This window comes from Aspergillus stella-maris (genome assembly GCF_047715825.1).
Source record: "Aspergillus stella-maris strain CBS 113639 unplaced genomic scaffold BDV14scaffold_88, whole genome shotgun sequence".
Taxonomy (NCBI): domain Eukaryota; kingdom Fungi; phylum Ascomycota; class Eurotiomycetes; order Eurotiales; family Aspergillaceae; genus Aspergillus; species Aspergillus stella-maris.
In genome coordinates, this window is record NW_027396882.1 from 21,371 (window position 1) to 41,028 (window position 19,658).

The 19,658-nt window shown below is 51.7% G+C and overlaps 10 protein-coding genes and 1 non-coding gene across 11 annotated transcripts; 4 read left to right on the plus strand and 7 right to left on the minus strand.

Annotated features, from left to right (window-relative positions):
• Positions 1-51: 51 nt before the first annotated feature.
• On the minus strand, positions 52-2,074 carry BDV14DRAFT_150091 (ankyrin repeat domain-containing protein). The gene has a single exon (XM_073766545.1). It carries the CDS (start codon positions 1,916-1,918, stop codon positions 200-202), a length of 1,719 nt encoding a protein of 572 aa, XP_073622963.1. The 5' UTR covers positions 1,919-2,074; the 3' UTR covers positions 52-199.
• A 200-nt stretch (positions 2,075-2,274) lies between these two features.
• Positions 2,275-3,784, minus strand: BDV14DRAFT_205114 (DUF1593-domain-containing protein; the record flags this gene model as incomplete). Its single annotated transcript, XM_073774662.1, has 2 exons — positions 2,275-2,940; positions 2,996-3,784. 2 exons carry the CDS (start codon positions 3,782-3,784, stop codon positions 2,275-2,277), a joined length of 1,455 nt encoding a protein of 484 aa, XP_073622964.1.
• Positions 3,641-4,587, minus strand: BDV14DRAFT_183461 (uncharacterized protein). Its single transcript, XM_073770375.1, has one exon. The coding sequence runs from the start codon at positions 4,204-4,206 to the stop codon at positions 3,961-3,963; it is 246 nt and encodes an 81-aa protein (XP_073622965.1). The 5' UTR covers positions 4,207-4,587; the 3' UTR covers positions 3,641-3,960.
• On the minus strand, positions 4,448-6,271 carry BDV14DRAFT_150099 (NADH:flavin oxidoreductase/NADH oxidase). The gene is made up of 2 exons (XM_073766546.1): positions 5,837-6,271; positions 4,448-5,786 (listed from the first exon to the last, which is right to left on the minus strand). Exons 1-2 carry the CDS (start codon positions 6,005-6,007, stop codon positions 4,689-4,691), a joined length of 1,269 nt encoding a protein of 422 aa, XP_073622966.1. The 5' UTR covers positions 6,008-6,271; the 3' UTR covers positions 4,448-4,688.
• Positions 6,272-6,564: 293 nt separating this feature from the next.
• Positions 6,565-7,956, minus strand: BDV14DRAFT_183464 (FAD-dependent oxidoreductase). Its single transcript, XM_073770376.1, has one exon. It carries the CDS (start codon positions 7,852-7,854, stop codon positions 6,775-6,777), a length of 1,080 nt encoding a protein of 359 aa, XP_073622967.1. The 5' UTR covers positions 7,855-7,956; the 3' UTR covers positions 6,565-6,774.
• A 940-nt stretch (positions 7,957-8,896) lies between these two features.
• On the plus strand, positions 8,897-10,487 carry BDV14DRAFT_183470 (class I SAM-dependent methyltransferase). The gene is made up of 6 exons (XM_073770377.1): positions 8,897-9,018; positions 9,069-9,173; positions 9,219-9,259; positions 9,322-9,762; positions 9,810-9,840; positions 9,893-10,487. Exons 2-6 carry the CDS (start codon positions 9,117-9,119, stop codon positions 10,118-10,120), a joined length of 798 nt encoding a protein of 265 aa, XP_073622968.1. The 5' UTR covers positions 8,897-9,018; positions 9,069-9,116; the 3' UTR covers positions 10,121-10,487.
• A 719-nt stretch (positions 10,488-11,206) lies between these two features.
• Positions 11,207-11,920, plus strand: BDV14DRAFT_150142 (uncharacterized protein). Its single transcript, XM_073766547.1, has one exon. It carries the CDS (start codon positions 11,295-11,297, stop codon positions 11,733-11,735), a length of 441 nt encoding a protein of 146 aa, XP_073622969.1. The 5' UTR covers positions 11,207-11,294; the 3' UTR covers positions 11,736-11,920.
• Positions 11,921-13,088: 1,168 nt separating this feature from the next.
• On the plus strand, positions 13,089-13,935 carry BDV14DRAFT_193303 (pectate lyase; the record flags this gene model as incomplete). The annotated part of the gene is made up of 2 exons (XM_073771758.1): positions 13,089-13,553; positions 13,618-13,935. The coding sequence occupies 2 exons, from the start codon at positions 13,089-13,091 to the stop codon at positions 13,933-13,935; spliced, it is 783 nt and encodes a 260-aa protein (XP_073622970.1).
• Positions 13,936-14,527: 592 nt separating this feature from the next.
• Positions 14,528-17,263, plus strand: BDV14DRAFT_183475 (acyl-CoA dehydrogenase/oxidase C-terminal). The gene is made up of 4 exons (XM_073770378.1): positions 14,528-14,989; positions 15,060-15,433; positions 15,482-16,148; positions 16,202-17,263. The coding sequence occupies exons 1-4, from the start codon at positions 14,624-14,626 to the stop codon at positions 16,883-16,885; spliced, it is 2,091 nt and encodes a 696-aa protein (XP_073622971.1). The 5' UTR covers positions 14,528-14,623; the 3' UTR covers positions 16,886-17,263.
• BDV14DRAFT_205121 (glycoside hydrolase family 43 protein) lies at positions 17,101-19,028 on the minus strand (the record flags this gene model as incomplete). Its single annotated transcript, XM_073774663.1, has 3 exons — positions 17,101-17,975; positions 18,067-18,547; positions 18,627-19,028. The coding sequence occupies 3 exons, from the start codon at positions 19,026-19,028 to the stop codon at positions 17,101-17,103; spliced, it is 1,758 nt and encodes a 585-aa protein (XP_073622972.1).
• Positions 19,029-19,442: 414 nt separating this feature from the next.
• BDV14DRAFT_t131 lies at positions 19,443-19,515 on the minus strand. The gene has a single exon. It is a non-coding gene; the product is annotated as a tRNA-Lys (tRNA).
• Between the last annotated feature and the right edge of the window lie 143 nt (positions 19,516-19,658).

Below are 19,658 nucleotides of genomic sequence, written 5' to 3' on the forward strand. Positions count from 1 at the left end.
AAAAGCATGGGGCTAAAATGCGGGTACTACTAGTACTTAGGGCGAGCTTGTCCCGTCTTTCGTGTTGAGTATGGATCAACAACCACCAACTATGAGTAGATATAGACTATAGAGTGAAGCATCCCAGTAACATCAATGCATAAAAACTAAAAACGCTAATAAAATCAACTTTTCATGATACCAAAAACAAACCAGAACATTAGCAACCCCACCCAAGCAACCTCTCAACCCTCCCCGCAACCCCCACATCCCTAATCCCCCCAACAGCCCTATCAATCGGCGTAGTGCCAAACCGATCAACAGCAAGCGCATCAACGCCAACGCCCCGACAAGCACGAACAAGTACATCAACAGCGTCATCGACATCCGCATCACCATCCAACTTAGTATCCCCAGACCGAGAATGAGTATCATACCCCACCAAAAACCTCACCAAATCAACCCTTCCCTTGACAGCAGCAACCGCACAAACAGCATAATGAAACGGCGTATGGCCCCTATTATTCCGCGGTGCAAGCTCAGCCCCAGCCTCAATCAATATCCTCGCCATTTCGATAAACGGCAATGTATACTCTGCAATGGGCACGGAGCAAATCAAATGCAGACCTGTATTCCCATACTCGTCTAATTTCTCCAAAGGAGAGAGGCCGGTGGAGAGGAGGAGTTTGAAGATTCGCAAATAGCCAATTTCAATATGTGTGCATTTTGAGGCGGCGCGCCAGAGACGCATGTTGATTTCGTTCTTGGATTCGGACTGCGACCAGAGTCTTGGTGTAGCTTGTAAAAAGAGCGTTCCGTACCGAATGACCTCAAAATGATCGACAACTCCAAAAGGCGAATGACCATTTTCATCGGGGACAGTTGGGTCCGCGCCGTTCTCAATCAGGAGCCTTATAACAGAAGGCATCTTTAACGATCCGATTGCTGTATGAAGTGGTGTGCGCCCGACATTATCGGTTACATGGATATCGGCCCCGCGGGAAATAAGGTAAGATGCTATTTCCTGGCGCTCGTATTGGATTGACAGGTGGAGTGCTGTTGCCCCTTTTGATTTTGATAGAGGGTGGTTGACGTCCCCTCCTTTTGCGATTGTTGCATCGATGAGCATCTTGGATATGTGCGTAAACCCGCGCGTTATGGCGGTGTAGAGGGGGTATTCATCTACGCGCCCTGTGACGAGGGGGTCAGCGCCGGATTCTATAAAGACTTTTAATGCGTCTTCATTTTCTGATAGAGTAGCGAGGCGGAGTGGTGTAGCAAGTCGTCTCGGCGGATCGAATGATTGACCTTGCGCATCTCGAATCCCAGTCACGACCCGCCGAACAAGAGACTCCGAGCCATCGAAAGCAGCATTACTCGCTAAGGAGAACCCGCTGTCGTCAAGGGCTAGGATATCCGCTCCGACACTGAGAAGGTACTCGAATAGTTTTTCATGGTCATGGTGTACAGCTGTATGCAGTGCCGTCCAATGGGACGTATCGCGCGTGTCAATGGGTGTCCCGGATTCAATCAGCGCTTTTGTAATGGGTATATTCCCCGCTGTCGCGAGGACCTGCAGGAATGTAAACGGGTTTGGGCTTCCGTGGAATACATCAGGCGGGTTTGCGCGCGTCACGCCGCAGAGGGAGTTATGTGTAAAGCGGTTTAGGAGGTCGTCGATGAGTAATTCTGATTTCCAATGGGGCATGCATATGAATACTCGATTGCTGAAGACAGCGTCTAGTCTTGGGATTTGGCCTTGTTCGTCTTCAAAATCTTGCTCTGTTTCTTGGGTTGTGCTAAAGGCGATGTCATAGAGGGCGGTTGTTAGAGCCGCGGCGGCCCGCTTGTGGCTGCGGATAAGAGCGTTTAACGTCGGAGTGTCGCAATAACTCGCTATCTCGAGGAGGAGCTCGAAGGGAAGTATTGGGGTATCCATATTGACTGTACCTCCTCTGTACCTTTCTTGAGAGATAATGATAATAATAATCAGCAAAGCTCAGAGCTGGCCCTCACCTCCTTTCATTGTTCTTATAGAAACTGGTTGTCTCTTGGCACGCTAACCCCGCGAATCTAGCCCCAGCGCGTTGGTGCCCTTACATCTTCCCCCGAAATTCATTGGATGTCGGTACGTAACAGTTTCATTTTATGGAAAGACGCTCTACGTCACCCGACAGCGATTTGGTAATTGAAATCTGTGCGTGCGCTATTTTCTTTGTCAGGTGCTCGATAACGCAATTTTGGGTGGTTGAAGCCTGCATTATTCCTTGGTTGCCAAGAGTATACGGTAACTACCTAGACAATGTGAATCATCACCCGGCTATATCGCGTCAGGGGGGTCCCGCTGTTATCCGTGCCCTGGAAGATGATAGATATGCTTTCCCCTGGTTTTGCGTTTGAGGGGATTGATATCTCTGTCTCTTCGCCCTTGCTGGGGGATATTGCGATGGTTCCTTCATAGCTTCCCTCCTCTTCATACTGCCACCATGATGTAGCGACAGTATCACCATCAGGATCACTTACCTTACCAACAAGCCGTATACTCTCCCCAGGGCTAACATCCACGCTGGTGCCATTAAGCACCTCAACAACAGGCGCATGATTCCCATGGCTATAATTCGCAGAAAGAGTCCACTGCATCCTCGCCGCGAAATCATTCTGGATGGGCGCGATCCACCGATTAAACGTCCAATTGTCAATTTCGCTTCCATTATTTCCCTTCTCGCTCTCAACGAGTTCCCAGAGATCAGCTTCAGATGAAGAATTCTGCTTTGATCGGCCTCCCCAATTTCCAAGTTCTGGATTCGAGGGATCTTGCAGTCCTGTATTGAGAAGCGGGTAGAAAACGACATTATCGCCTTCTGAAAGGAACGCATATGGCTCCAAAGGCTTGCACGTCTGCGCCGAATTCTCAAGCCACGTTTCGTTCCCGAATGTATCCAGTGCATCACCGGGCATAATCTGGTTATCGAGCCAGGACCTGTACAGCTTTCCGTAGGGCCCGGTGGTGATATACTCCTTCATCTGGGTCCGGTAGATCTAGACCACGGATATTCCCCTGCCCTCTATCGCAGTTGTACGCCCACGTCGCGTATCCCGCGCTGAAATCTTCGACGCGGAGAGAGGGCCAGTTGGGGGCGATGTAGTCTGTATAAGTGTTGTCTTGGAAGCCAGAGGCGAGAATCACGCTCTTTTTCGAGATAGAGGACTGGATATCGGTCCAGTTTGACGAAGTCGAATATGTATCCTCGATTGACTTTAGGGCTCGCGCAATGACGTTCGTCCCGCCCCATGCTTGCATGTAGAGTGTCCTTTCATCTTCCTCATCCAAAAGCAACTCCTTAATGAAGTCAGATCCCTCCGTATCAACACTCATCTCCCCCTCAAAGTCCACATTCCCAATCTTCACCAGTTTAACCAATTCATCTGGGCTAGGATAAAACGGATCATGATTATTCAAATTCGGCCAGACTTCACTGTACTTCGGCAAGACAATGTCCTGAATATACCGTGTTCCAACCCATCGCCAATTCCATTGCGGGGAGTCATATTCTCGATCCTCGAGAAAGAATTTTGTGCCGGCGCCATCGCCGGACCAGTGGAAGCGGGACGAGGAGTAGATAATTGCCTGTGTGTCTAGTTCGTTGGTGTAGAGGAGGTACCGGATTAGGGAGGTGAGGTCGTCGGATTCCATGTCTGTTGTTATGAGGGTTCGGGGCACGGATGTGCGGTTTTTGTAGGGGGTTGCTGTAGCAGCTGTGGCTAGGAGGCCGAAGGAAAGAAGGGAAGATGTGGGGAGACGCATTTTGCAGAATGGCCCCGGAGACTGGGGTAGCTTGGGTGTGAGATCTGGGGAATCAACGAGGGTGCGTTATATGGGGTACAAAGGGTCTGCTTAAATACGCTCCCAATACCTCGAAAATCAATTAAAAATCAAAGCTCAATGACGGACTGGACGGAGGGAACGCAGCTTAAACTTTCCTAATTCAGAGACCAAGCAACCAGGCAAACGGGAAGGGCTTCGGGAGTTACCTTGCCTTTTAGTACTAAGGGAGTAGGTATGCTCCCGTAGGACCCGTCTCTTAGCCATGTGGTGGCACTGCCACAAGGGATACACCAAACGCTACCAACCCGCCTGCAGAATCCCGCGGATTCCACTTCCAAGATTTTGTCCCAAGGGTTGACTGAGACTCCCGTTTGTTGGAGGCTACCTTTTCCTTTCTCCATCGTCTACCCCAACTTTCCTCCCTGTTTGCCTGCTCCACACTTAAGCCGGGGAAAACAGGAATTATAATTGGTGGATACCATACAACCTCGGAACTTTCCCTAAGGTTCTGCAGGCAAGGAACCAAGAACGCCCGGACCCTGTGATGTTGCCTGGAAGTGGTGCGGGGGATCTGGGGTTTCTTCGGAATTGCCAACGAGCTATTGCGTCAGAGCGGTTCCCGTTTCCTGATTTACGCTCCTGCGATCGGGCAATCCCCTTTTTGCTTGCGGCTGGAATACCCCCTTTGGGACAGCGGTGCCTATTTCTCCTTCTTTTGAGGTAAGGGACGGGTGATCTCCGGAGTGATAAAGGCTTGGGTGCGGACTGCGAAAAGCAGGCTATGGATTGCCAAGAATTCTCATTGTTGCTCATGTCTGTCATCACATCGCTCTAGTCTATCCTGTTCTCTAATGCTCTAATGCAAGGTATATACATAATCCGCTTACTCAAAAATCGACTCCTTATAAGCCTTAGGATCAATATAAGGCGTCCCACCCCGACGGGTAAATCCCCAGCGGATCTGACTAGCCATCGCAATCTCAACATCAACATGCTGCGCAAAGGTCCACGCAAGACCGGGATCCTTCTGGAACCCACGACCCACAAGCGCAACGTCAAGTCCATCGCTCTCAAGGAGGTTATTCGCCTGCTTGCCGTTGGTAATAGTTCCAACAGTCGCAACAAGCATCTTATCGCCGACAGCCTTCTTAATCTCGACGGCAAAGGGAGCCTGGAAGGCGGGTCCAGATTTGACCTTTTGTGCGGCGTGCACGCCGCCGCTAGATACGTCGATTAAGTCGACGGCGCCTTGGGCCGCGAGGGCTTCAGCGAATTTGACGCTGTCAGAGAGCTTCCATGATTCGGCGGGGAGGTTCTCTTCGATCCAGTCTGTCGCGGAGACGCGCAGGAAGACGGGGACGTCCTTGCCGACTGCGTCGCGAGTCAACTGGGCAATCTCAAGGGGGAGACGGATGCGGTTCTCGAAGGAGCCGCCGTATTCGTCGTTGCGGGTGTTGGCGCTGGGCGAAAGGAAGGAAGACAGGAGGTATCCGTGGGCGTTGTGGATCTCGATAAAGTCTGCGCCGGCCTTGATCGCGCGCTTGACGGCGTCGACCCAGTTGGCTTTGAACTGGACGATGTCCTCCTTGCTCATGGCCTTGGGGGTGGGGAAGCTCTCGTGGAAGGTAACATCCGAGGGACCAATGACCTTGTCGGGCCATCCGCCGACCTTCTCTGTCGCAATAACGCCAAGGTTCATAACCCAGGGAGCGACGGTGCTGGCCTTGCGACCAGCGTGAGCGATCTGAACACCAATCTTCTGGTTCTGGGAGTGGACAAAGTCGATGACGCGCTTCATGGGCGCGATCTGGCTATCCTTCCACAGACCGACGTCTTGGGGTGTGATGCGGCCTTCGGGAGAAACAGAGGTAGCCTCGATCATCATGAGACCGGGACCGCGCTGGGCAATACCACCAAGGTGCGCAATGTGGTAGTCTGTCATGTGTCCATCTTCGGCAGAGTACTGGCACAGTGGTGCAAGCTGCGAAATCAGTATACATCGACTAAGAATGTTTAGGATGTGGAACATACACCAAGTCTGTTCTGAAAGGTAACACCCCGCACCGTCAACGGCGTGTAAAGCTTAGGAATAGCACTGCCGCTAGTCTGCGGGTTGGCGGCGGTACCGGCAGCGGGGTCCTGCGCGGGCGTGAAGTAAGGGATTCCCTGCGCGGGGGCGATATCGATGTCAGGAACGGCCATGGTGAGCAATTGGTTGGAAGATGAGATGTATGTTGATCATCCTGCCAGGAACCAGGGACCTTAAATACAGTTTCCGGCCTTGGAATCGCCTCGAAATCAGGTCCACTTGCTTTGAAATCGCGGTGGGGATTGCCGTCTCCCGGCGACGGCGGCGGCATTGAACCGGGTGTATGGGGCGTATACAGCCATCCGATTCCGATGTGTAATCGGGGACATTGCGAAGAACGAATCCAAGAATGGTTTTAATCTCCGAGAGTATACCGTAGGAACGGTTTGATGCTAGTTTGTCTTGATAAACACGATAACAGTGAGAAGCTTGTCAGTTGAATGGCGGGGGGAGGATGGATAAGGATCTGACTAAGCCGGCTTAATGTCCGTTAAATGTCTCCGAGGCTAGTCCTAGTCTGGCACTTTTTGCCTGGCTTTTGCCTCACAGGTGAGGCATCAATTATGGACAACGTGGAAAAGCGGTGATCCGCCACTGTTCCATGAATGTGGCATGATGAGACATCGGGGGTTGTTCGGGGTGTCTCGGTTTCTGGTATGAAATAATAGATCTGTAATGATATTCGGCCTTGAGATCACTAGAACTTCTTGTCTGTTGTAAGATATACCTATCATGGTCATAGATTCAACAAGGAGAAGCTGTAGCGATTGATTATATATATCGTGAACATGAACGCACCTACTATACAAAACGGCCGTGACTGGGTATTGAGCATTATATACATAACATAATCAAATATATACTATCCAAAGACACTTCCTTACTTCCTCACGTTTCCAACCTTGGTCATCCCGCTCGTCATGATTGGTGACTTCAGCACCTTTTCCCAATGATGCACCATCTCCGTGTTCGTCGTCGACATACGTACTTCTCCTCCCGCTCGTTCAATCATCTCTTTCTCGTACTCGTCAATCGCATCAACTCTGCTCTTCTTCCCATTACAAAATTCCTTGATTGAAGCGACCAATTTTCCGGCGTCTGTAATAGAATGGTTCAAGCCCTGTCCGCGCTGATATGTCATTGCGTGTGCGGCATCACCGGCTAGCGTTACTCGGCCGTCATACGTATCCCATCGGTGTCCCTCCGCGCCGGGGTCAAAGTCTGTCAAGCTCATATACCACACCTCCTGATCGTCCGAAAGCCATGAGTAAGCTGATTTCCAGGGATCGACAAAATGCTTGGAAAACTCCTTTGCTTGTTGCAGGCGCTGCGCATTGGTCCAGTCTTTTGTGGCTTCTTGCTCTTCAATTGGTGAGTGCCATGAAATGTAGAAGAAGAATGTCCATGTTTCAGGTTTGTCGGGATCAGGAACATCATGTAGACCGAAGAAACTGAAGAAGCCGGCTGGGTTGATAGAGGCGAGAAAGAGAGGGTGAAAACTGCGTAGGAAGCGCGCCTGCTCGGCTGTGTATCGGGCTTGGATGAAGCTTGCGCAGTATGGTAGGGTACGGATGGCGCCTTGCGGGCCGAGAAGGAGGTTCCGAACTGTTGAACGAGCACCGTCTGTGCCAACGATCAAGCTCGCTTGTATACTAGGACCATTGGCAAAGTGCGCTGTTGCATGTTTTCCATCGTCCGAGTAGTGTATATTGGCTATTTGTTGCCCAAATCTGATATCTAATCCTTCCGAAAGTAATTCACGAAGTTTGCGCCTGCGCAAGCGGTAGAAATTATTGGCCGGAACGGAGGTCATTTTCTCGCCAGATTTTCCATTGAGCATTTGAATAGCATCTGTCGGCGCAGTCGGTGTGGACGGATCGACTTGGATGGATCGGATGCGCTCCCACATGGATTCGGGCATTAGGGAGCGTAGGGACTCGGTGCCCCAGTGCAACCCCATGTTCCAGTCTCGGGGGAGGGCGTCGAGGGTGTCATATTTCTCGACGACTATGCAGGGGATGCCGGCCTTAAAAGTTAGTAGGGGTTAAGCTGACAATGGGCCGATAGCATACCTTTTTCAAACCCTGAGCGAGCGCAAGTCCGGTTGAGCCTGGTATTGTTAGCTCCGAAAGTGGTTATCGTTCGTAAGGGGACTACCTGCGCCAACCACGAGCACAGTCGTAGTAGGATCTGCGACCGCAAGGCTCCGGCCTGGGAAGAGAGCCGACAACCGCCGCAGCAAGCTCATGGCCAGGGGGAAGAGTGATAAGGATAGAGGAGGTGAAAGGGGAGGAGGTGAAAGAGGGGAGGAGGGGAAAAAAGACAAGGATCATTGATTTGCGCCATGACGGGTCTATCTAATAATAAAAGAGACTTAAAGGGTACTCCGGCCTCACTTCTGCTCAGGCCGCGGTCTTAGCAGGTAATCTATCAGTGGAGCCAGATGACAACCAAGCGGGTGCCGAGCCGTGTCTGCAGGAGGAGTTCTGCAGCTGCACTCCGCGTGAACCATAATGTTGGGATTTGATATCTTCTGAAGAACCGGGGAGGATGATTTGAAATGGGATTTCAAATTAAGGGTTATCAACAAAACCCCGAGTATGGATAGACAATAAGCTTCAATAAAAGGCGTGGCAGTGGAGAAGAGTGACGGAGCAATTCTTCAGGGAACAACGCCGTTGTGCTGGGGACTAGCCGCTTTGGGAGACATTCTTAGCGAACTTCAGTCAGCAGGACAGCTTGCCAGTACAGAGTAGTTGAACAGGGAGCATAGTGAGCATAACTCGACTAAAGTTATGCCACGATCTCATCTGAATGCCATCTCGATCCACGGTTCCCCCTTAACACCCCGAGATTCGTCCCGTCGGCCCACAGCCCACCCAGTTCTTCCCTTCTGTCACTGCCGACCGGCCAGCTCCTCCACCCGCAACCTCCCTCCTCCATCCCATTCCAAATGATTCAATATTATGCCTCCGGTCGCGAAGACGAAATGTCTGACGGCGACTCCGCATACGGCGACGATTCCTTGATCGGCGACGACACCAAGACTCTGTCCGAGTACATCACCGACTACCGGTACGAGTTTGGTCGTCGCTACCACTCTTATCGCGATGGCGCATACTGGGTATGACTCTGGTTCGTTGAAGTCAATTCGAACGACTGCTCATTCGCTAGGGACCGAACGACGAGGTTGCAAACGCGCAGCAGGACCTCGCCCACCACATGTATTTTCTCACGCTCGACGGGAAGCTGCACCTCGCCCCGATCGAGAATCCACAGGTATGACAGCAATCAAACTGTCCCGTTTGCAAGCTGATCGTTTAGGAAATCCTCGATGTCGGCACAGGAACAGGCATCTGGGCGATGTAAGCTTTCCTTGCTTCCTTCGCTTCCGGACAATCAAGACCGAGCTGACCTCCGCCCGCAGAGACGCCGCCGACGAGTATCCGAGCGCCCGCGTCACAGGCGTCGACCTCTCCCCCATCCAACCCTCCTTCGTCCCCCCCAACTGCATCTTCGAAATCGACGACGTCACTCTCCCCTGGACATACCCCGCCAACCAATTCGACTTTATTCACATCCGCGAGCTCTTCGGCTGTATACCCGACTGGGACGAGTTCTTCCGGAATTGCTATAACTGCTTGAAGCCGGGCGGGTATATCGAGGTCGTGGAACACTCGGTACATCCGGTCGCAGATGACGACTCGTTACCGGAGGACCATTTCTATAATGAATGGGGGCGGACAGTCGTTGAGTCGGGAGAGCGGTTCGGCAAGTCGTTCAAGATCTGGGAGGAGTCTGCAGACCGATTGACGCGAGCGGGATTCGTTGATGTCGTTAGGGAAGAGTATAAGTGGCCGATGAATGGGTATTCCTCCTCATATCTCGTTGAAGAGACTTGCTAATCAACCGCAGATGGAGTTCTGATCCGAAACTGCACGAACTTGTATGACTCCTTTCCTTTCCTCTCTCTCTCGATACCCAGTTAACGATAACAGGGCCGCTGGAACCAATTCCGTCTAAACGGTGGAATAGAGGGGTTCATGCTCCGCCTCCTAACAACGACGTTGGGCTGGTCGTACGAAAGCGCACAGGTACACCTCGCACAGATGCGGTCCGCGCTCCGGGACTATCGCACGCATGCGTATCTCCCTGGAACGGTCGTGTACGCGAGGAAACAAGACACTCCGACCGCGTCATATCCAACCGCGCCGATGGCGGAGTAGCTGTTGTACCAAACATGGTGATGGAATTAGATTGGATTGAATTGGATCATCTCGTTCTTCAATCGTTGCTGTTGATGTTGATCGAGCACTGCACTGCATTATACCCTGTCGCTTCAGTCATTTGGTTTTGGTTTTGGTCTCGGTTTTGGTCTTGGATTTTCTTGTTTGATACGACTTATGAGCATTGCAATGGAGTTCTGGATTACATTCTACACAGGGGACGTCCCTCTTAAATAACCACAGCACTGCTTACTGAAGATCAACCCACAACTAAAATAGTTTACTCCATCGATGATCGAGCAAGCAGGCTACAGTACGCGTACAGTGGATCGCCGTTAGCTGTCATCCTGTCAGGGAGCGAAGGATGTGACCTGTCAAACTGCCATCGCGCGGTTGGTCTTGGCTGCGTTGCATGGTGGGCGGTGGCGGTCGATGGGGAAGTGGAAGGTAGACTCCGAGGGGGAGTTTTTGTGGCGCTCAAGGTTCTTTGTTTTTAGTTTTGGATCGCTACACAGTTGAAGTAATATAAAGCTCAGAATCTACTGGGGAGACACAGAGACGGCAAGGTTCACTAATTACTACTAAGGTTGAGTGCCAATAGGTGGTGATATCCTGTGACTTGACTTTCTGCGACGGCGGCTCGGAGCGTCCCTTTTCTACCTCATCCGAATACCCCGAGTCTAACCCCGAGGCCGGAATGAGCAGCATACTCTGTACTGTACTCCAGGCCACAAGGTGACAAACAGCTGAAAATAAACAGTAGGTCAAGGGATCGCTCTAGAGATTATATACCCCCATTTTTAACCCCGTGAGCAGCTGCAAGTGCAAGCGACCGAGTTGAGGCCGAATCTGAGACTATGGTCTTAAGGTTTCTTTGCGAAGAGTACTCTCTACCTTGGTTGATACAGTTGATAGACTATGCCACAGAATTTAACTTAATTGATCCCTAACACAGTGATGTAGTGGTCTTAATTTGATTAATCGAAGTCTTTGGGAGTCTTGTCCATCATCAATGCACAGCCCCACTGCGCCGTGAGGCGTTCTGGACCCCATATTTTATGTTGGTACCTATCTATTGCCGCTCTACATCATCTTACCATAATATGTGTCCGTTCCATGCGATTCCTACCGAACCTGCTACTTCCACTGCAGCAAGAATATCCAAGTAAGCAAAATGTCCTCCGAATCGAGCCCCGCCTCCACCAAAGCGCCAGAAACACCTGTCAAGGACGCAAATGCCGAGGAAATCAAGCGTCAGATCGAGAGCGTTATCGAATACAGCGACCCCTGCACATTTGAAGCCCGAGAACCAAAGCAGGATTTCATTCCTCGTCAAAACGCTACCAGCCATCCGGCTCCTTGGATCAGCGCGACGGCTGTGCTTGTTTCGGCTGTGGGATTCTTCTACTTCAGCTCCGATGGGTTGTCTATTTCGAAGGTCGTTATGGGGATTGCGGTAGTGGGTATTGTGAGTTATGGATGCTCTAGGTGTGGCTTCCCCAAAGTATCTACCTCGGTATGTTATACTCATACTGACGCTCCATCGTCACTACCCAGATGGTCCACGCAAACCAGACAAAAGAGAAGCAACAGAAAGAAGAACTCGTGGTTTTAGGAATACGTCAGAGATATAGACGGTCTGTGGATGACGTTGCGGTAGGGTATGCTTCGCCTGAAATTTGATGTTCAGTCTCTTGCCATCTATACACAGGGGGGACGGGAGTGCACCGCGCCTTTTTGATCAACGTCCCGTCGCAGAAGTGGCTTTCCACATTAGGAAGGAACGGTCCATCGCTCCTGCCGAAAGCGGTCGAGTGTATTCTCGGAAAGCACGATCGGTGATGGGATTCTATAGAGAACTGAGGAGGAGGGAGCGGTGGGGGTGTTGAGTGCCTTGTAGCGCTTGTTGCCGAGTTAGATTGCACTGTTTCGTTTCCTTCGCGGGCCCTGGCTTTTGATATGGCGCCTACCGCAACCAGACGGCATGGCGTTGTCGTTAGTCCGGAAGACGGCCAGCAATTCATTCCAAACTCACTTGTGCGAAGATCTGAACCGACCAGAACCCCAAGCAAGGCGGAGGGCCGGAGGCGCACCTCAGGAGGCAGTGCTTTTAGGGGTAGATGAATGTCCTCCTTGTACTGGATTATCTCTACTCAGTCTCCAATTTACCCATTCGTATGCAGCTTCACACCTCAAAGCCGTCCCAATATCGCTCGCATGCATTCCCCGTTTCGAAGATAGCACTATGCGACTACCCTGGCGCTTGCGATGACTGCATACGTATGCTCAAGCTATTCAGTTGCCGGGGAGACAACTGACTCCCATGACTCAAGAATGATAAACCCCTGCCAAGAACGCCTCGTTGAAGCGTGGCGCTGTACACCCTCATCACAAAGAAGAGAAAAGCTTCAGACAGAGTAGGTATCCGCACGGAGCACCCCCACCTTCACGCCCGGAAACTAGCAAAGCCCCGTTGCATAAGGCTGGTCCAATAACCCCACGAACCGTTTCAAAGACCGTGAAGAAACGAATGCGGGGTGCCAAGTATTCCCGCGAATTAAACACCATAGACAACGTGATCGACATTCTGATATAGTGCCAAGAAGCCGTCATGTTGCGTAGGGTTTCGGCGTTAGACCACGCGCTCTGATCGGCGGTGCCTGGTGCCTGAGCTGGAAAGGGGTGTCTTTTGGGGCACGGATGTTTGCTTTCTTGGGGATGGACAGATTGGCATGATTGGAAGGGATATTGCTTGACGTTTGACGATCGTTGGAGTTGAAACGCCAAGATAGCTGGAGATAGCGCAGGCTCTATATACAAGGTGTGAGGCCATGGTCGCTTGGATCTTGGCTCCTGATGGCAGAGTCTGGGGAAGTATAAAGTCGCCCAAGACGCCAGGCTCAATCCTCAGCAGCAACCAAAGTACTCTGAACAACCAACAAAGATCATCAGATATATATCCTTCATCATGCCTATCTTCTCCAAGCTTCTCATTCCCCTCCTCGCAACCACGGCCCTTGCCTCCCCAAACCCCAAGTCCAGCGCCAACTCTAACTCCAAACTCGCCAAACGCTTCACCTTCCCCCTTCCCGACTCAACGGGCAGCGTAACCTTCGACGAACCCTACGAAATCGCCGCAGGCGAGACCTACGACGGCGAACTACAAACCTTCGGCCGAGGCGTCGAATGCACCGGCCAAGAAGAAGGCGGCGAAGACGACACAGTCTTTATCGTGCAAGAAGGCGGAACGCTCAAGAACGCTATTATCGGCGTGGACCAGATTGAGGGCGTCTATTGTCTGGGTTCATGCACGATTGAGAATGTTTGGTGGGAGAAGGTATGCGAGGATGCGCTCAGTCTTAAGGATCCGGGGACTGGGCCTTATTATATTACTGGGGGTGGGGCGCAGGGGGCTGAGGATAAGGTTATTCAGGTAGGTCTCTTCTTTCCGTTCTCACCCATCTTTTTTGGGATGGCTTTGATGATAATGGATGCAGCACAACTCCGAAGGCGAAGTCATAATCGACGGCTTCACGGTCTACGACTTTGGCAAGCTGTACCGCTCGTGCGGAACATGTGGCGATATTCAGCGCTCTGCGACGATTACGAATGTCGTTGCTGTCTCTGGGAGCAGGATTGCCGGTGTGAATGGGAACTTTGGGGATGTTGTTACTATTGATAGCTCGAACTGCGCCACTGATGTTGATGCTATTTGTGGGACTTATGAGGCTGATGCGGATGGGGATGAGCCTGAGGAGGTTTCGACTGATGTTACTGACTCTTGTGTGTTTGAGGAGTTGCCTGAGTGTGAGTAGGCCAGTTTGGGTATGGGGACGGTTCAATGTATATGCCTCGGTTGAATCTGGTGTAGTTTAGCTGAGATACGGGAGGGATGAGGGCCTTGGATGTAGTATGTACTTAATTGATTTTGTTAATCTCCACGTGTACTCTGATTCCGCGTCACTCCGATAATCCAACTCCGATACCTTTATCTTCACCGAGGCCGTGCATGTATGAAAGTTCCTCATGGTGACAGCTGCTCAACATGTGATAGAAGCAAGGGATCGGCACTGATCGTTAAGATAACAGGGCGCTAGCTCATCAACTACCGTCTTCGGCGAGATGCGTAGCTTTCGGGCTGCGCTAGAGCCATCATGCGTTGATCTAAGTCACTCGGAAGAAATGATCCCGATGAGACCTGACACCCGATTTTCTTTCCGATGATAACCTCGTGAAGTAGTTGAGAAGTGAAGAGACAAAGAAAGGCGCTGTCGGCCGAATGCGCAGGCACCAAGGCAACAATGGTTGTGCCTCGGCAATTTCCTATTGTGGGTTACCCTCGGGCCAACGTTAGCCAGCGTCTCACAACTCCGGGCCCGCCGTCATGATTTCGCCTTTGCCCCGTGGAGTCGTCTTCTTTCTGGGGATCTCCTTATTTACAACTCTCTCCTCCAATTTACCTTTCTCAACAATCTTGACACCTCCTCACCATCAATCCTCACAATGCCAAACCCACCCCCCGCCTGGGTCCAATCCCTAAAACCCGCCTCACCCCAAGGCACCGAGCTCCTCGCCCGCGAACGCTCCCAATCCACAATCGACGTCGACGCCCTCGGCAACCTCCTACACACAAAAGAAGCCCTCGCGAAACAAAATGAAATTCTGTCCGTGCTTAAGAATGAAAAAGTCTTCGACAAGTCCCGCAACCATACACTTGGTCGAACCGAGAAGATCCAGCTTGCGCTCGCCCGGGGGAAGAGGCTGCAGCAGTTGAAGAAAGTGCACGGGTGGTCGGATATGGATACGCATGTTGCGGATGGGCTTGTGGGGGAGCCGAATCCTTATGGATTGCATGCTTCGATGTTTCTCGTATGCATTCTGATCTTCTGATGGTCTTGCTGGTTGGATTAGGATTGAGTGGCTAACGGTAACGTCACAGGTTACGCTCCGCGAACAGGGAACGCCTGAACAGCACAAATTATTCTACGAGCGCGCTGCGCGTTATGAGATTCTTGGATGCTATGCCCAGACGGAATTGGGACACGGGTCGAATGTGCGGGGACTCGAAACGACTGCTACCTGGGACACCTCGGATAAGACCTTTGTTATTCACTCGCCGAGTTTGACGGCTTCGAAGTGGTGGATTGGGTCGCTTGGACGGACGGCGAATCATGCTGTTGTTATGGCGCAGTTATTTATTGGTGGGAAGAACTATGGACCGCACCCATTTGTCGTACAGATCCGCGACATGGAGACGCATCAGCCGTTGGAGAATGTTTATGTTGGTGACATTGGGCCGAAGTTTGGATACAAGTAAGTTTACCCTGTATATTATTTGCGTAGGATACTAATCGGCTGCAGCACCATGGACAACGGCTTCCTCCTCTTCAACAAGCTCAAGATCCCACACATCAACATGCTGGCTCGCTTTGCGCAGGTCGACCAAGCGACAAACAAGTACCTCCGTCCTGCCTCGCCATCACTCATGTACGGAACCATGACCTGGGTGCGCTCAAACATTGTCCTGCAAGCAGGTGGTGTTCTCGCCCGCGGTGTGACCATTGCCGTCCGGTACTGCGCAGTTCGCCGGCAATTCCAAGATCGCGACGCCAAGGCCGGCACGGAAGAGAACCAGGTCCTCAACTATAAGATGGTCCAGATCCGTCTTCTTCCGCTTTTGGCCGCTATGTACGCTCTGCACTTTACCGGTCGTGGCATGATGCGCCTGTACCAGGAGAACCAGGACAGAATGAACGCTACCTCCCAGGCAGACCAGGAGAAGCGCGGTGCCGGACCTGAGGAACTCCGAGCTGGATCTGACCTTCTTGCTGATTTGCATGCTACCTCGTGCGGTCTCAAGGCTCTGGCTAGTACAACCGCCGGTGAAGGTCTTGAGGTCTGTCGTCGTGCCTGCGGTGGCCACGGTTACAGCAACTACAGCGGCATTGGCACGTGGTACGCCGATTACCTGCCTACCCTAACCTGGGAAGGCGACAACTACATGTTGACCCAGCAGGTCGCTCGATACGTAAGTGCCACAATATTCCACCAACAACCAGTCAAAATTAACAACAAGCCCAGCTCCTCAAATCCGCCCGCGCCGTTCTATCCGGCAAGGGAACATCCAACGACACATCCCGCATCCTGCAAGCATACCTCTCCCGCCGCGACAAAGGCGCAAGTTTCGACATCCTCGGCAACGACGCCGACATAGTCGATGCCTTCGCATGGCGCACAGCGCATCTCACATTCGAAACGCTCAAACTGCGTGACGTGGAGAAGAAGTCCTGGAATAGTCTACTGGTCAACTTCTGGCGTCTCTCCACAGCCCTATCCCAATACCTCGTCGTCAAGAACTTCTACGAAGCAGTCACAAGTCCCGAAATCACGAACGGGTTGGATCCCGAAACAGCGCGCCTCCTAAAGGCCCTCTTCCGCCTTCATGCCCTGCATACGCTTGAGCGCGAATCCTCAGAATTCTTCTCCAGTGCGGCCGTAACAGTGCGGCAGATTGGTCTCGCGCAAACGAGCGAAGTCATGAAGTTGCTTGATGAGATTCGGCCACATGCCGTGCGACTAGTTGATGCATGGAAGATCCCGGATTGGCAGCTGGATAGTTCTTTGGGACGGTACGATGGAGACGTCTATCCTGATTTGTTTAAGCGGGCGAGTATGCAGAATCCGGTTAATGATTTGGTGTTTGATCCGTATCCGTGGAACGAGAATGTGCTGAAGAACGGGGGCGCATTCAAGAGCAAGCTTTGAGAAATTGGTTAGAGGCTACGGAGTAGATATAGATATACAGGCTTAGATGTATGCTTATATACTTATACTATAGCAAGGCAATAGAGATACAGATCTTCTCTCATACTCTGTATGATTCTTCATCTTCACAGCACCCCCGATAGGTATCTGTTATCTGTTTCCCCACCGTCCGTCTATCAATATCGAGTCCTGACCAGCCAGTCCTCTACTACTACTCACTCACTCGCTTCCCCTTGGATCTCCGTGGATATGGTATCCAGACCAACCTCACGAACACGCACAAACTCAAAATCCGCAGGCTCCAGCACAGCCTGCCGATCCCCACAAGAATACAGCCCAAGCATAATCCCCGTGAACGGCGCACCGATTGGAAGTGGTGCTTCGGTTAGGATGGAGTTTGGTATTGAGGAGAACCAGGTGATTGGTTCAGAGTCGGGTTCAGCGTCAAGAATCTCTTTGAAGCCGAACCGGTATGAGTCTCCGCATTCGATGTACAGGAGAACGTCGCTTGTGTGTGAGTGTAAAGGGGCGGAGTTTGAGAGGGTAAGGGTAGGGCTTAAGGTTGCAGCGCTGCTATTCCTCTTCGGGGCCGTCGCTGTAAACTGGACGATTCTCCTTTTCTCGACCTCCTCGTCCCCTTGGGAATCAGGGGCAAGTCGAAGCCCGATACTAACGTGCGTGAAATAATTCAAATACACCGCCGTTCCGGCCTCGGCGTTCTCTAAGGTGGGTGAAAAGCGTAACTTCGTTTCCCAGAGACAGGATCTACTTTCTTGCTTCCGTAGAAACAACGTAGGGCATGCCGGTGAAGAGAGTGTATACGGTGCGCCGTGGAGACGGAGACCTGCTTTCCAACTTGCGTTCTCGGGTAACGATGACAGGGGCAGGATGGTATAATCCTTTTTGAGCGGTGTATTCTTCCTGTACCAGCCCATTTGCATAGTCTGGGATGTGAAGTCGTCGAACCAGGATATGGGGGGCGTGTAGTGGTATAGATGCGGTGTATCGATGGTCAGGGTTATTTTGTTTCCACTGTTGATAACAGGCCAGTCGTTCTCCCAGGTTACGGGGACGAGGAAGGTTTCTCGGCCTGGTTTTGACATTGTCAGCAATTTTACTCTATACGTGTACCTTTCTTTACCAGGACGGAAAAGAAGAGAGTTAAAGGGGACGGTACGTACCAAAAACACTCCCCTCCCACCTCCCCCCCTCCCCATCTTCTCTCCAAACAGGTCTAACCCCCAAAAGCACAGCCCACCATTCCCCATGTTGATCCTCCACAAAATCCGCATGCCCCGTATTCTGCACCTCATCATGAACCCCGTTCCTCCACAGCGGATTGCGTGGACCAACCTCCCACGGCCCAAACGGTCCCTTCTCACTTCGAAACACCCACTCACAGTGGCCGGACTCTGTGCCACCCTCGGCTGTGAAGAGGTAATAGAGTCCGTTGCGCTTAAAGATGTGTGAGCCCTCCGAGACACCAGAGTCGGAGGACCGGATGAGTCTTGAGGGGGACGTTGCGGTCCCGGTCTCAATGTCGATTGTGCAGATGTGGATCGCGAAGTCTTTTAGTGCTGGAGAGCCGGCTGGGACGGTGGTGCGGGGATGTTTGCGGTATGTACTGCTTAGATAGACTGTGCCGTCGTCGTCGAAGAAGAGCTATTCACTTATATTAGCATATGCGCAAAAGGGCATCCTTCACTGAATGGGGTGGGTGGGTAGGTAGGTGTGTGCATACATCCTGATCAAACCCCACAGCATCAAACCAAACAGGCTCACTCCAGCTACTCTCATCCCAAATATCCCTCGTCCTTACCACGAAACCCCTAGGCCAAACCCTATCGTCGTCCTGCGGTCTATACCGCGTAAAGCTAGCAGCCGTGATATAAAACACACCCTTGTGATATCTCAGTGTAGTAGCCCAAACACCACCGCCCGGCTCGGGCGTCTGAATGGTTAATTGGCTGGGCCGCGTAAGCGCATGTCCGATCAATGCCCATTTTATCAGGTCTGTGGAGTGGTAGATTGGTGCGGAGGGGGTATATTCGAATGTACTCGTCGTCAGGAAGTAGTCCTTCCCCACGCGGATTATGGACGGGTCGGGGTTTGAGCCGGCGAGGATGGGGTTTGTGTAGGGCATTAGGTAGGTATGCTTCGCCTTGCTTGAACGGTGTATTTATCGAGGTTGAAAGTCCGCTGGAGCTGGAGGGGTCCCAGGTTTAGTCCAGTGGTCGATATATGTGGGGGAAGAGCAGGATTGATTGGTGGAAAATATACTGTAGAAAAGCTCGGCCGGGCCAGCTGGTGGGCGGCTGGGGCCCGGCGGATGGAATACCCTCATTGACATTAGCCTGAATCACTGAATTCAAAGTTGCTATATATTTCCGCAACAAGAAGCAAGGTTAGACTCCGTGGGGGTTGAGTGCGGGAGTAGACAGTCGAATATATGACGACACCTATTTCATCGTCCGTTAAAAGAGGAAGGAAGGAATGGGATGTGTCCTATTATTCTGCATTATTTATGCCTGGTCCCCGCTGGCAAAAAGAAAAAGAAAGCCCAACGCGGGGCTCGAACCCGCAGCCTTGAGATTAAGAGTCTCACGCTCTACCGATTGAGCTAGCCGGGCTAGTCCATATAGAGTTAGTTCTCAATGTTAATCTTATAAAAAAATCAAACTTTCTAACGTTGGGATTATTAAGACACAGTATGCGACGTAGGTAAGGTGGGGTACCCATAACCAGCGATGGCACGGCAATTCCGTCGTCTATT